Below are 16,078 nucleotides of genomic sequence, written 5' to 3' on the forward strand. Positions count from 1 at the left end.
GACTTTATATTTCTCATGACCTGCTGTAGCCCTTAGATGTAGAGTAAATAAAACAATTGTTTGTTTATTCATTTACCATTTAATTGAGAACGAAAGCAAGCAACTTGAATGTTCCAGAAATACTCTTATTACCTTGTAATGAATGTCATGTATTTTATTTACTAGTGATAAAATCTATAGTAAATTAAAATATTAATCAAATCTATAATACCTATTGTACAAGATTTGTATAACTATTGGACGTTAACAATGCTATAAAAATAGCTTATTATCACTGCTTCCGCATTCCCTAATTTATAGAAGCAAGATAAGATGCAACAACAATTAATTTGCATATATTTGCTCTATGTAATGTAAAAGAATATAAGTAAGTAGTGTATAAAATAATTATTATGAAAAACAATCCCATTCGATATTTTAAATCAAGATCCAAAATGCAAGTTGCTTATTATATCTCTCCAATTTGACATTAACGGAAAAACATGCTGAAGTACATGTTTTTGAAAATTTCAAAATGGAAAGAGTTGTTTTTGATATAATTTACCTACATAAACTATCGAATGGAACATAGAAGTGTACCTAATAACATCTCCCCATATAAAAGGTGAACAGATTTATTATGCGTTGTCATCACTATAAGGTACATATATAATCACAGATGCAATTTATGGTTGGCAAGAATAAATCAATTAAGTACAATGCTAACATAATTTTTAAAATACAGGTCAATTTTAGTATTCGAGTAAAACCAAATGACAATTGAAGATAAATCTCTTGTACATTGTAAGATGGATGTATTTACAACAATGATCTACACTTAGTGATCTTATCTAAAGTATGCTAGTATTCCTAGAGCCAGCCAAGGAACCCTATGTCGTGGCTTCTTGTGTATCTATCCAATACATGTTGTATTTATTGTCATCATTAACATTTATCTTCAAATGTGATTTGCAACGATTATTTCCATGTTAAAAGGTGAGCAATACTTTGAAGATGTTCCGACTTGTCGTCGTATTCTCACAGTAGTCTTAGGAAATTAAGATGTTAAAACTTGGACCTTATGATTGAATACAATATTTTATCATAGCCATAATAATTAAGTAAAAATGCTGACCAGCATGCATAGTAAAAATCACAAAAGATAGGAAAACAATACCAAAAGGAACACAAATAATTTTAAATACTTAACACTTATACTAAAGCAGCACGGAATGTAATTGCCACTATTATGCTTAAAACCTAAAGTCAAAAATTGCACGATTTTTAAAAGGAAACTCGATCTTTGGTGCTTACAAACTAAATATAAAAAAATCACAATCTAGAAAATAAATTCGGTTTAAAACCTAGCAAATAAAAATGTAAGTACAACCAAGACATAACAAAATAAAAACAAAACAAAAAAGAAATCTTAAACTAAGTGCGAACTTATACCGTTTCGACGCGACTTACGGGTAATGTGCACGCTAGCTACTAGGTATACTGTAACCTATATGAGCTACCTCGTTCCTGACGACAAATAATAAAATAAGACCTATCTAAATAGTAACAAAATTATCTAGTAATAATGTCATATCACACGATCACAGCAGTCTTTCCTACGATGTCCTCGCCTTGCGTATATTCTTCTTTTCTGCGTCAGTGAAGCCAAGAATGTTCTCGATGGCATTAAGGTGTCCCTGATGATTCTCGGGATCCGTTAGGAAATAGTAGATGGCCGATTTTAGGAACTGCAATGTCACTTCTGGATCTACATTAGTCTTGCTACCCTTCTGCGACTCGACAATGCGACGGTACATTGCCTGGAAAAAATAAATATTTGTGAGATTTCTACATTGCTTTGTGGCCGCAAGCATGCACTGCAAGTACTGCAACTAAGGTCCAACAAATCTTTTTTGATTTCTACTTCTATAGGGTTTTATTACTCATAGTTACTTAGCCCATAATTAATTAAAATGTTAGTCACAGTTCAATGTGTCAATAGTATTTCGTAGTAGGCTCTTTCGATAGCGTGTAATCGTGGATCGTGCGGGCTGTAGTAAGCAGCGTGAAATATGAAAGATGAAGCAAGTTTTCAACTTTATTGCATCAGTCAAAAAAGATTTGTGTAAAATTTAAATGATAATAAGTATTCACAAGATAATCGATTCCATTAGGAGCAAAAATAATAACTGAAATAAATTAAATACTAAAATACAAACTTAATTACTACAACTACAAAACTGTTATATACACAAGACAGCTGTATCAATTGGATGGTTTACTAGTACATAGGCACTTACCTTATTTATTTACATACCATCTTATATGTTGCACTAAGCTTTGTACCAATTAATTCAGCTGTTTTTACATAATAAAACTTATAAAATAATGATAATACCTAAGTTCCCAAACCAAAAGAGGCTGTTTCAACCAAATAGGTAGGTCACATGCGAAGCCAAGGTTAGGCCAGAAATAAAATAGTTAGAAAAGGGTTAGTATCTACATCAGTAAGCCTTGCTAAGGAAAGTGAATTAGTTGCAAGCATTCTATAAAAACCACTACAATCAAAAACTACTTACAAAAGAAAAGAAACCTAAACCAATAAAATATAAAAAGTCCAAATAGAAACCTACAACAAAAAATTACTTAGATCGAAACACCTGAATTTTATAATTAAAAATTCCAGATTCATTAGAATCAAAGACACAGTTTATTGTTGAACCTGTGTAGTAAGCAGGGTGTAATATACAAAGTAATAAAATAAAAGGTGTTCAGCAGAGCACTGCTATGTCCGGAATAAAAATCCAACCTTTCGAGCTCCTAGGACCCATAAAGAAACAGCCTCCTTTGCACTTAGCAGTACTTGTGACTTTGCTGATCGGTCCTCTGTGAATGCCGTGTCCTGTAATGCACTACACGTTAAAGCTGGCTCATGTTAATGGGCACTACATGCACACACTAACACTAAAACCGTGAACAATGCTGTGGGTTATTTTCAGATCAAAACTGTTAATGACTTCTGAACGGTGTCTCAGTCTTCTATATCTAAAGATTTTATTAGTTATATTTGAAAATGTTAGAATTTGAGAATGATTCAAGAATAGGATAGTGAGCATGTCAACGTTCACTGTGAAAGAATACAATTACTATGAATTGAAAGGATGAGTGTTTTTTGATTACTTATTATTGTGATACTACATATTTTAGTGTTGTTGGTAGCAGTCATACTGGGAACCGTTGTACTTACTCGAACTTTCTCGAGCTCGGTCTGGGTAATCTGCAACTGCTCCAGTAGTTCCTCCACAGACACACGGTTGATTTGCCCCTGCGAAGTACCAGGCTCATTATCCTGTAAATGTTAAATCACATATTTTTTCAATCCAATAAATTTCAATAAATACACAATAAAATTGCATTATGTTTCATTTCTGTTTATAACTTTCAATGAGAAGTTTCCTATAATAAAATTTCACAAAACTGATTAATGTTTTGTTATATTTTGACTTTGTTGAATCTTTTTCATAGGCTAAAAGAGATTAAGAAGTTAATATGAGAAAATAAAACAAGAAAGTTACCTTATCTAGCTCAAACTTGGCAGCCTCTACACCTTTGTTGTACATTTGTAGGTAGATGGAACGATGCCTGGCCTCCTCTTCCTGCAACTGCTTGCTAACTTCTTCCAGCTGCTTCTCCAGGGAGTGAATTCGCTCCTTGGCTTGCTCATAGTTGGGCAGTAACTCACAGTACCGAGTATTTACATCGGCCAACTTTTGTAACAATGCTTCCACCTTATCATTATGCTGTTTTTTCAATTCTTGTGTCTCTCCAACATGTGCTCTTACAACATCTTCTACTTTCTTCTCATAGTATGATATCAAACTGCGTCGCTCCTCATCCCCATCTCCTACATCAGTCATACAGGATGCCTCATGTGTCAACATGTGTACGGACTCTTTAGAATGTAATGATGAATTTGTGAGGTCATCAAAGTGTCCGGAGTCAGTGAACGAACCTTGCATTTCATTGCGACATCTGGTTGGTGTTTCATTTTTGAACATTGGGCTATCGGTAATGTCATATGATCTACAAGCATCTCCATGTTTTGGGCTGTCATGTTCAATGGAAGCTTCATCAGCATTTTCTCTTATTGTAACTATTTCACTAGAGTTAGATTTTTCATCGGGTGAACATATTGATGCCTTGTAAAGCCGCAGTTCCACAACTTCTTTTGTGAGTTGGAATATTTCACTATCCTTTTTCTCCAAATCTTTTTTGGCTTGGTTCAAGAGGTTTTTCAGTCTCCGTATTTGTTTTTGTGCCCTCTGAGTTGGTGTAAGATATTCTTCTCCAGCAAGTCCTGCATGTGATGAGCAATGGAGGACATAACGCATTGATCTCCCACTAAATGTTGTGCCGTTGAATGGTGCATAACCTGCATCAACAGAAGCAGCTGTAGCAGCACTTCCATAACTATGCAGGGATTCATCATCAGGGAGATCTTCCGGGGAGCCAGGTGGAGTGTGAGCAGAATCAGTCATACTCAACTTCCTATCTAAACCACTTTCTTGTGGTTTCAAGCAGGATTTTTTGGGCTTTTGTAGAGGGTTTGAATTAAATGACTGAAATATGAAAACAATACTGTCAGTACAAGGTCAAACAAAAATAGAAAAGTTAGGTTGAAACTATTTTTAGAACATTTGAAAACAATAATTAGTGTTTCTTGGCTGAATATCTCTTTGTAACAATTCTTTGTTATCATAATAATAATATACACGTAGCCGGTCTACCTATTTAACCTCAATTTTAAAATACAATGACAATCAAAACAAACGCTGTTTAGATAAATGGTTTTGTTTCATTTTATACGTTATTAAAACATATGTGTGTGTGGCTTGACTACTGTCGCTATGGTGATGCTTCATAATTTATGGGGAAAAAATCAACATTGAAGGCTACTTACATGGCTCCGCTGGCGATGGCCAGGCTCTTGGAGTCGTGGCACATCGCTGCGTTGTTTTTGGTGTGTATTTTCCGTGATTATTGGTATTAATTTCCTGGTTGCCAAAGGCGAACGCTGCACCATTTTCTCCCCGCGCAGCCGCAATGAAGAGCTGCGCCGGAAGTTCCCAGTGACATTACCCGCGCAGCAATGTTCATCGTGGAAGTCAGCGACCCTTCTACTATAATTCCTGTTCATTTTCTTCAATTATTCACATCAGCGTAGCGTACTAAAAGAAAAACAGCTGTTTGAAGTTTGAAACTCACTCTCGCACGCAAACACTCGTTATGACGGTGTAACGAAACGTAGATACGAACTTAAAATGTCATTTCACTACTTTTTCAGCATTCAGCGTTATCAAATAAAGCAATGTTTATGCTATGCCAAACGTAGGTATTGTGTGCAAAAATGTATGTTATATCTACTATATGTAGGTATAATTATTTACAAAGATTATACACGTTCGTTAAAAATATAATAGGTAGGTATATTTAGTTGTTACTTCACTTTATTACCTACTAAGTGAGATTTAATTTAAGTACAAACCTAGGTAAGTAGGTAGGTATCTACTCTGTTGCTGAGCACGTAACAGGTGCCTAAAGCTTACCTATACCTACCTATAGTTTAATAGTTATTTAAATTAGTTTGGTTTAGCACATACTTACTAATAACTTAATTATTATTTTTAACTACCCACGTCTACACAATTTTAATATGATATTTGCAATTTTAATATTTTGCACACAACAATATATAGCACTTTAATATTACACACGTGTTAGGTGTTATCGTCTTAACGTCTCAGATGTGTTTAAATTACTGACTTGAGACGCATGTAATTATGCCACATTAACAGCTAAAATAATATTTGCACGAATACAAAGACAGACAGTATGGCAACTTATAACTTTGTTGTACAGTCAATATACTAAATTGAAATAGGTATTCCCAGCGCTATTCACGCTCACTGACATAAAAAAGCACAAAGCGCTTGAGTATTATTCCCAGGCCTCTAGAAGTGGCCTAGTTCCCGCATTCGACGTGGAAAACTGTCCTTCGCAAATATTAAATGCATGTACGTAATGCAACGCACTTAGTTGACTACCTGCTTCCTACATTTCGTTCCGTACCTACTTAGATAGATAAAATTGTTACCAAAGAGCTATGTACCTATGTATGATTAAAAAAAATAGTTTTGTGCAGAGTAAAACATACCTAACTTATCTACTTATGTAACATCTATGTACGTACCTTTACCTATACATGAATACAATAAGGAGTTTCGAGTTAATTGTGTTTTAAAGTTTTATTTTACCTATATACCTAGGTATGACGTCATTTATTTACGTAAAAACTACTACTTTTTAGTTCCTTACCTATACATTAAACCTTGGTAGTTATTCTTAAAGGTTAGGTAAAACGCTTGAAAGAGTTTCTGGCGTTCAGCTACTTTGACTTTAGCTATTAAAGCTGAATATGACGATACGACGGTTTATCGTGCTTAAATGAACAAAAATAAAGTCTTCAGGTTTATTAAATTAGCATATACTTAAGTATATACTCACCTTGAGAATATAATCTTTGGAATGTAAGAAAAAAGGACTTCATATTCATGCAGAGTGGATACTTATATTATATTATACCTAATTCATTCAGTTACATACGTACAACTACGGCTACCTATGTATGTGTGTCGTTCGAGTATGTGTAATATTCAAGTTTCAAGTTAGTTTATGTACACAATGTTTCGTTGTATCGGAATAAGTAATTATGTTTTTAATTTTACCCATACCTACAATTAGATATCAATCTACAAAAATAAGTCTTATTTACTAGATTAAAGGGGGCAAATTAATAAATCAGGTACAAAGCCGAATTAACAGTAGATAGGTATTCACTACGAGTGCCAAAACTCAAAACATTGTTGGAGCTAGTTTTAAATTAAAACCTGTGACCGTTCCTAGCACTACATGTTACCGGATACCTAGGTAACCTAGGCAACAAATAACTAACTTGGCTTTGTACCAAAACCGCTAAAAAGTGGTCGAATATTTGAATGCTGTGTAAAAAGTTTTAATCAAACATCCACCTCACCTCAATTTTTCATGATTACAGAAATAGATAGACACAATTTATGTATGTAATGGACACAAAATTGTATCACGTGTCACATGCATACTAGATAAGTAGAAGATACTTGGAGACTTTGGAATCCAAAAATCACATACTGAAATTGTACAGGGACTAATTAAGGACTTTGTATTTAGTAATTTAGTTTACTCCTAACTCCCAAGCAGCATTGTTCGTAGTCAGTTTTAAAACAATCTAACTAAATACCATGATAGGTAAGTACAATAGTTGCCCTATTCGGCGTTAAAATCGCAATGCAGTAGTTATGTAATCAATCAATCAATTTAGTTTGCCCGCAGTATTACGGATTTTTGTTAATAACTAATAACTTTAATGTACTTAGGAACTAGCGTAGCGGTGGCGTAGCGTAGTGTAGCGCTTCGCTACGCAATGACTACGCATGTATTTAAGTGAGTTTGTATATCGGAAAAAATATATGAATGTGTTTATGTTCGTAGGCATAGGTATATAGTATTATGTACCTTTTTATTATTGAGGGTCAAAATCATCCAATGACTTCTCCCGCCTGTGACGAGGCGAGATGGAGTGTCAGACACCTACTAACTAAAAACCACCCTGTTCCTTCTCCTGCTTTGCGGGTCGACTACCAAGGGGGTATAGCCCTTAGTAGTCCGTAGCTTCGGAGTATAATGTACCTTGATTCTATTTTTATTTGATAGTTAAACATATATTTTAATATAATTACTACAGTTTACTATCAAGACTACTACTTACATAGTAGGTATATACGTATCATATTATTCTGTGCTACATGCATTATTGTAGTTACCAATAAGCATCTATTTTGCAATATAAATACATGTAAGCACTTTGAGTACATCATCATACTATAGGTATCCACTTAGTTGCCAATTAATAAATCATTGTGTCGACACGAACTATGATTACTTACGAGAAAAACTAAACATCAAAAAAGCGTTATTGTGCATGAAAGTTTTTGTTAATAACCCATTATTATTATTCGATAAAGTCTAAAGATCGATCATCTGTGGTTAGTAATTAATTAAAAAAAAAGAAAGACAATGTAAAAAAGTAAACACGCAGAGCAAACTATAAACTCATTAATTAATTTGTCCCCGAGGCAATTAAACGATGAATTGTAATAGTTTTAGTGAAAAAAAAACTTTAAAATGTTACAATTAGTCTGTTCATTTTAATTTCGAATTTGGTATGTTTAAATAATTCGGCCAGTTACCACATAGTAGGTAGGCAACAGCATCCCTAAAATTTTCAAGTTTACTAAGTGTTGTGAATTATGGCAAACTCCTTCAAATAATATCCTTCTTAATGATTATATTAGTGTTTGAAATGTATAACAAAACGCAACGTAAACGTTCAGCTACCATTGCCAATTTCGGAACAAAAAACAAAACAGAGGTAAGCATTAACAACACCTCTACTTAAGTGAAACCATAAAATGCCTCGTTGAGGTAATTACTCGATCTTTTGTTAAGAAATTAATTACATTTTTGACACGTTAGCGTAATAATGAGTAATGAAATAACTTCGTAACCCAGTTAGCAGCGTATTTGCGAGCTACAGCGAAAATATTGCAACTTGAAGCATCGAAAACAAAATTAATGTATAAGCAGCTGAATAGGTAAGTATGTTAGTGTATTTTTTGGCGGGAATCTACATAAGTACAGTTTGGGTCGATAACTTATTGATTTATGCATTTTTTTACATAGTGGTAATTGATAAATATTGTTTGTGATTAATAACACTTTTTTAAGCGTGCAATTTTAAGGGGTGGAAATCATCAATGTCTTCTCTCGCTTTGGATGAGGCGAGGGGAGTGTCAGATTGTTACTGACTCAAAACCATCCCGGTCCTACTTCTGCTTTGAGCCGAAACCCCGGTAACCGGCTGGGTAGTCGTATCGGACCTCCGGTCGGCATCAGCCCTACTAGGCCCCAATTGTGGTGGTCTGATGGCCCAGTTTTGGTGGGATAGCGAGTTGCTCGCCGTCCGCAGAGTGATTTATAACATTGGTTTCCAATTGATGATTACAAATTCCAAAAGTTAGCAAAAATAAAACATATGATGCTTACTCGGTCTCAGCATTATTTTACTAAATTAAAGAAAAAATATGATTAATGTAAAAATATGATACTCGGAGAAATATTTTGTGTTACATATATCAAATCAAGTACATTTTTTATACATTAGTAGTTATTTTTTCATTTTCCACCAATTACCGTCATCGACTGTACTTCATTGCACTACGACTACGACCAATAAGTAGGGCGACAGCAGAATGACGTACGATAGCTACTGATTTCTAAATCCTTATACACTGACATCAATCAATTTTTTCACTGAACCTATGCATGTGTTGTGTGTGTGTGTGTCGTGACTTGCATTTTATTTCCATTAAGGTTTTAATCGTTTACCGCGAATTAAATTGGTACGATTGACTTATAACCACTGATACTTAGAACACGAACGTAATTTATTAGAAGTTTCGCGTTTTTAATGAACAAAATTAGTTGTTTTACTAATAACTACACTGTTGTTACTTAACTATTGTAGTATTTTATAGATATTTAATAAAAATATATACATACGTACATATATAACCTCACGCTTGTCTCCCATGGGAGATTAAAAAACGTCAATTACTACGATTCTTACAATTAGTCTGTTCATTTTAATTTAGACTTAGCCAGCTCCCACGAAGTAGGTAGGCAACAGCATCCCTAATTCAAGTTTACTAATTGTGTGAATTATGGCAAAGTCTCTCAAAGAACAATCTCCCTTTTTGATGATTATATTAGTGTTTGAAATGTATAACAAAACGCAACCAAACTTTGAGCTACCATTTTGCTTCATCAATTTATTGCTTAAATTACGAATTTGATGTGGGTTCCCAATGATATTCGAGTTACTTGTACTTAGTATAAAGGTAAGTTTTCAATCTACGTTTAGAATTGTTTTTCACAGACATTACCATTTATGTGTTATTCAAGAGTTTAGGTTATTCTGCATGAATACATTTGATTTGATTGTACTTTTGATTAGATTATTCATTGTAATCAGTATGGTTTACTTAATTTAAAATATGCAGTGTTTAAGTTCTTTTATTAGTACTTACTTAATAAAATATTCTTATGTAGAGATATGACGCACATTAACTCCCGATTTGGTAAATGGTATAAAATAAGTAATAAACACTTTAACACATAAACTAAAAAAATCTTTAGATTTTCAATTTCCGAATCTATGTATTTATTTATAGGAATATTCCGACTAAATACGAACCTCCATTTAAAAAGAAAGTTGATTGAAAAGTAATAAAACGGAAAGTAAATCACTACTTACATGAAAGATCGACTGCACCTGCACTGTGCGTAGTGCAACGCATCATGTGTTACGCACTAGATGCACATTTACATAAATATCGAAGTAAGCATTACAAGTGTTATGTAAACACATGCCGGGAATGTTTTGAAATGTTTCATTACAAGTATTTCAAGTTAGATATGAAACTTTAAAAGTGAACTTGCTACAATAAACGAGCTTTATCTGGTACTAGTCCTAAGTAAGTACTTAGGTTGTAGTTAATTGACTTGACTAATGAGGATGTTTTATCAATATTTTTTTTATACTTATATTACAAACAGTAGCACGAGCCTACAGGCTACAGGCTGCCAAGTGGTAGAAGGTCACACACCCTGCAACACCAGAGGTGTAAGACCACCATAGATGGGGCCCAGTAGGGCTGATGCCTGATCCGGAGTTGCGGACTACCTAACGGGTTTACTGAAGCTCCGGCTCGAAGGGCAGGAGTAGGAACAGGGTGTGACTAAAAGTCAATAAGAGTCTGACACTCCCAGAGATGTCAATGGATGATTTTACACCCTCAAAAAAAAAAACGAGGTGTAAGAGGCATCACAAGTTTGTTGTCGACCAGGTAGGAATTTGTTGACGTCTCTTTTGAAGATCCCTGTAGACTACTGTGTCATGCGTTTGGTTTGGTCGAAATTCTTATAAAAACCTGGGATTTTTACGGTGTATAACAGTCAATCAACACCATGGTAATTGAGATCTTTGTATGCGATTTAAATTCTCTTGATTGACATTAGTCGTAAAAGCGTCTATAATGTGCAAAGTTCATGTGTTTGATTCCTGTGAACCGTCGTCGCGATTCTCGCGTGTAATACGCGACTAATTACTTAACAATCGTATAGTGAACCAAATCTCCTGTTTTAGGAATTATGAAGTTTAAAGACGTAGACGATTAATATATCCTCCCTAAACTTTAATTTCTAAATATCTCTCCCTTGTATATGCATGGATGCAATAACTTGATTACAAGGTTAAAACGAATTTCTTGTAAACAGTAGCGAATTTTGATTGTTCTCTAGAGGTGATCTCTAGGTTCATTTCTTCTGATCTCTGCGTTCAGTTGAACCATCTTGTTTGTTTGTAATGATCAGTGGCATAAACAAAAGGCACAACACAACATTGTTTTGACAAAGCTAAAGAGTTGTTCGAACGAAGAGAGTGCATTGAAATCAATTTAATAACCACAGCCGGTGAACGGCATGCTACGTTCAAATCAATTGTTATTGTACAGTACATAGTTATTCAATCAGAAAATAATTTTCAAGCAAACAAATGGCATGTAGCAGTATGGAAGCGATACAAGTAGAAATCGTAATCGTAAAAAGCCTCCAATTAAACAATTTAATGAGTAAAGTTTACGCTCAATCGCTTTTGCATCGGTCTCGTTTAGATTCCGCACGTTGGAATTAAAATAGCGTCATGAACAAGTAGACTAATTTCAGCGCTAACTCTCTAAATTCACACAAGTCCGCTTGTTATGGTTCACATGTATTGTTTTTCACTCCACTCTATGGTTTCGCCGGTTCACTTGTTATTTGAAACGTTGTGTTAGTACTTAATTTTGTTCAAGGCCTATCCCATTATTTGAAATTAAGTATAAGTGTATATTTCTACCATATTATTATTTTCCTATGTTGCAGCAAAAAACCGAACGTGATTCAAACCTAGCGAATAATCTGGAACGAACGACTCGCTTTACTTTTTGTTGGATTAGCAAAATGAAGTACAATTTGAACGCTAAGAATGAGTGAGAAGCAAGTCCAAAACATTTACCGGATGCACTCATTCACGGAAGGTGTGAACACAGCGCCGCCAGTGAAACAATATTTATTGCAAATTGAAAGTAAAAACAAATCCATCATACTCACTAATTGCATCTTGCACGAATTTCCCAATCTCCTTGGAACTCAAAGCAAACATTATCGTAGTAACATGAGCAAAACACATCGTTTGGAGCACAGTGGCAGTTCGAAATACGTCACAAGTCGATCGCACGATTATTGTCGAAGGGAAAACTTAGTATCAACTCGATCATCGCAAATTACATAGAGTAAACCATCCACGTTAACTTTTACGCTAAGAATGTTGCGGCAAGTTGTCGAGGCCCGGAGCGCAGTGCGTGCTTGGTCAATGTTTGTTCACGGTGTGTTGGCGCCGCCGTCGCTAGCGCCCCTCTGCGGCCACGTTGACGCAACACCCGAGCCAGTCGGCTTGCTAAACGTACTCCATTGTAGTCAGAAGCATTACAACACAATACTTGATGGAAAACTATAAAAACGAGAACCGAAGAAATGGTCCCGTTACCTTTATACTTGCATCGAGCGACGACGATGCCTCGACAACAGAGCTGTATGCGCCATCTGGTGCTGCTCTCCGGCGGCTACGTCCGCTCTAGTTGCAGTTGCTATTATGTAAGATCCACTACCACGATTCTAGTTATTTTATCAAGATTCAGCCGCGAGTATCATGTTATGGCCTACTTTTAATTTCGTTATCGATATTTATGATTCTAGAAACAGAATTCGTAGCGTGGCTACGGCGTAGCATGGGCGAGTACGTGTTATAGTTTGGCAGTGTTAACCTTTACCAAGGGTCGAAACTAGGGTGTGCATGGTGCAGGTGTCCTATAAATAGGTAATTATGTGAGTGTTGAGCACCTGCATTGTCAGCACACGGATGGATGTGTCGGTCGGTTTTGTTCCACAATAATGACGACATACTCTGATAACGATGAAAACATGTTCCACGGGTAAACGGGCGCGATTGCGTTGAAAGTTTCTAATTTGTTTTATTTACATTTAATTATTTCGCGGTGCATTTACTTTGAATTATTTTACCTCAACTTATGTAAGCGTGAAAATCCTACTAAAAATATGCATACAATCATTTACGTGGATTTTTCTACTTAAACATTTTAAGTAGAATTTGCGTAATTATATTTTGGGTTCGTGCAACGATGTGGGTAGGTAAAGCACTGGTAATATTTCTATTCTGTTATTTGTTACATCTATCATAATAATTTTCATTTATTTCGCCTTGGGCCATTCACTGCGCTAATTACTTAAATGCAACTTTATTATTACGTATTACAGAGTTTATTAACACACTTCCTGAGTGTTGTTAGAGCAGATTGCTTGTATTTTATGACCCTCGAAGTCTGCGGTGATTGGCGGGTTTTGCTAACGGTCAGGTATAATAAATTAAAATTGTTTGCACATGTAGGTAATCTGTTGATCACTATCTGCTATCTTGTAATTAAATTAAGTGATAAGTCTTGTTATCGTTAAGTAGGTACTATTACATATTAAGTTATTTATTATTTATACCCAGTTGCAGTTAGTCTGATGATAGTCAGTTAGTATTACTGTTTTTGTACTAAATTGTGTTCATTTTCTGAAAACATCAGAATTGAAAACCTTAACAATCCTTTGTCCGACATAGGAACCAAGTTGAGACTACTTCGCACAAAAGTCACATTAAATGGTCTTATTTAATAAGTTGGAATAATGATAGTAAAATAATGACTGTGACAGACAGACACCCAATCAAAATAATATATCTCAACATTATTTAAAGTATTGAGCATTATTTTAGTCGCGTCTTGTAGTCCAATCGGTTGTTAAAGGCTAGTACCTAGTAATTTGTAGGTAATTGTTGTTATATGAACACGGCGCGACGTCGGTCGGTCCATAATTACCTTTCATTTTGTCCGACACTTATAAAAAACTTAGTGCCACACTAAATTGTGTGAAAACCTGAACGAACTTTAGCGACGCTGTGGGACAATCACTGGTGACGTAACGCTAATCATTATTAGGTAAATGACCAATAGAAGGAATAAGTCTGCAAAGAACGAGTGAACTGTTATATAAACTTAGTGTTTATGTAGTCAATGAACTTTATGTTTGGACAAGATTGTGGTAAAATATACATTTTATGACAATTTTATAGCTGCCCTTGGTCAAGGTGGACTGATGATTTCAAACTTTTTAGATACATATGTATGTATGTGTAATTATGCACAAGTTCAGGTTTCCTCACGATGTTTTCTTTCATCGTACGTCATTTGTAAACTGACACATGCGTACGGCCATCTGAACAGGTCCGCTCATACTGTTGTGGTTCTTTCCTCTAAAGACCACTACAGAACCAACTTGCACGGTTCTCTCACATTATCCTCTATTTCATTGTCTGGACTTTAAAAGAGACTATGACCTCTGAGTTTGTTTCGGCATTTCTTCTCAGAGTAGTCATCTCATCTAGCTATTTGAAATATTGACGTGTAAAAGTGTTATTTTATGACCTATTTACAGAAATAAATATCATTTATCATTTATTTATTTAGGAAGTCCAAATGGAGTTTCTTGCTCGTTCTTCTCCATAGGAATCTACACATTGGAACGAGCAAATAGCTTCACTAGAGGACTAACCGATAGACAGATTTTTTTTAATATTGTTATATCTACTTTGACATTCAAAAGTGACTTCTCAGTCTATTTGAAATAAATAAATTTGATTTTGACTTTGTCATACTAACTTGATAAGAGTCCTATTGTCCCAGGTTTCGTGCACGCGAACCCTTCTGTTGGAGAAGAGAGCTCATTAATGTTCGGGTCGATAACCTTCTTAACTCTTTTTCTTCTTAATTATCACTATATTTTGCTTTGTCGCTGTATTATATCGCTATTTCAGAGTTTTTATTGAATAATCATACGTCCATTATCCATGACCCTGACCTGTACCGTTAGTTTCTTTCAATTCGCTACATATATGCCTATATTTTGGAGGTCTTAGAATGTTAGCGTTCCAAGTAGGGATTTTCGTAATCATGAGGCCGCATACCGAAACATAAGCACTTTAATTAAAATAAAACGAATTCGTTCCAGAGCTGAATTCTTGTTATAATTTCGACTTGACCTGTACATTATCGCAGTTTGTTTTAAAAACATTTTATAATGAAATCTAATTTGATATGAGTACTATTGGAATACCTATATCAGTATATTTTCAGTACAAGGTATGTATCCGAGTTTTTGTATTTTCCTTGTGTAATAGTAGGTAATATAATCACCCATTATCCTTACTGAATTGATATAATAATAATAATTTAGATATTTAAGTCTAAACTATTAACTTTTTTAAGTAACTTACCTGTAGTTTTTCAATGGGTAGGTTTGTAAAGTATCTTTAACTTTATAGTATAGGTAGAGTCCAACGTAGTGGCATGACATAGACACCATTTTTTCCTTTACAAACATATTATAGCTACATCACATAATGTTGTTTGCAATTTACGTACTTACTTTATATAGTGTAAAATGGTGGATCAGTTTTCTAATAAGGTTTTAATATTATATCAATCGATAGGTTTTTATATTAACTTTCAAAATAGCGGTTAGTTTATTTTCGAGGAGGTATCCTTGATACCCTTGTGGGTTTCAATCTTAATAATACCTAGATTTTGAAGTTAAGTAGGTGCTGCTGCATACTTTATGGACTTGAATACACCTAGTATTTGTTGCATACCAGTTCGTTAGTTTTATGTAAATCCATACGTAGGAGAACACGTTCTGTTTCACCGGAATCTAGAGAATTATAACT

General features: G+C 34.7%; 1 protein-coding gene across 10 annotated transcripts; it reads right to left on the reverse strand.

Moving 5' to 3' along the window:
• Nucleotides 1-59: 59 nt before the first annotated feature.
• LOC118271808 (protein quick-to-court) lies at nucleotides 60-12,885 on the reverse strand. 10 transcript variants are annotated; one of them, XM_035588033.2, is made up of 6 exons: nucleotides 12,782-12,885; nucleotides 4,940-5,207; nucleotides 3,555-4,598; nucleotides 3,227-3,328; nucleotides 2,789-2,881; nucleotides 60-1,799 (listed from the first exon to the last, which is right to left on the reverse strand). In XM_035588033.2, exons 2-6 carry the CDS (start codon nucleotides 5,174-5,176, stop codon nucleotides 1,596-1,598), a joined length of 1,680 nt encoding a protein of 559 aa, XP_035443926.2. In that variant the 5' UTR covers nucleotides 5,177-5,207; nucleotides 12,782-12,885; the 3' UTR covers nucleotides 60-1,595. The 10 variants fall into 10 exon arrangements, with proteins under 10 accessions (XP_035443926.2, XP_035443929.2, XP_035443921.2 ...); XM_035588036.2 differs by lacking the exon at nucleotides 12,782-12,885 and adding an exon at nucleotides 12,346-12,730 and having other exon boundaries at nucleotides 3,227-3,304; XM_035588028.2 differs by lacking the exon at nucleotides 12,782-12,885 and adding an exon at nucleotides 12,346-12,726.
• Nucleotides 12,886-16,078: the final 3,193 nt, after the last annotated feature.

This window comes from Spodoptera frugiperda, chromosome 5 (assembly GCF_023101765.2).
Source record: "Spodoptera frugiperda isolate SF20-4 chromosome 5, AGI-APGP_CSIRO_Sfru_2.0, whole genome shotgun sequence".
NCBI lineage: Eukaryota > Metazoa > Arthropoda > Insecta > Lepidoptera > Noctuidae > Spodoptera > Spodoptera frugiperda.

Bases quoted from the DNA above. Each gene is read 5' to 3' on its own strand.
- LOC118271808 (XM_035588033.2), bottom strand. From the start codon at position 5,176: ATGAACAGGAATTATAGTAGAAGGGTCGCTGACTTCCACGATGAACAT. The intron at 2,882-3,226 runs GTAAGTACAACG...AGTGCATTACAG, and splicing joins CCGAGCTCGAGAAAGTTCGA to GACACGGCATTCACAGAGGA. The intron at 1,800-2,788 runs GTTGGATTTTTA...TATTTTTTCCAG, and splicing joins GGGTCCTAGGAGCTCGAAAG to GCAATGTACCGTCGCATTGT.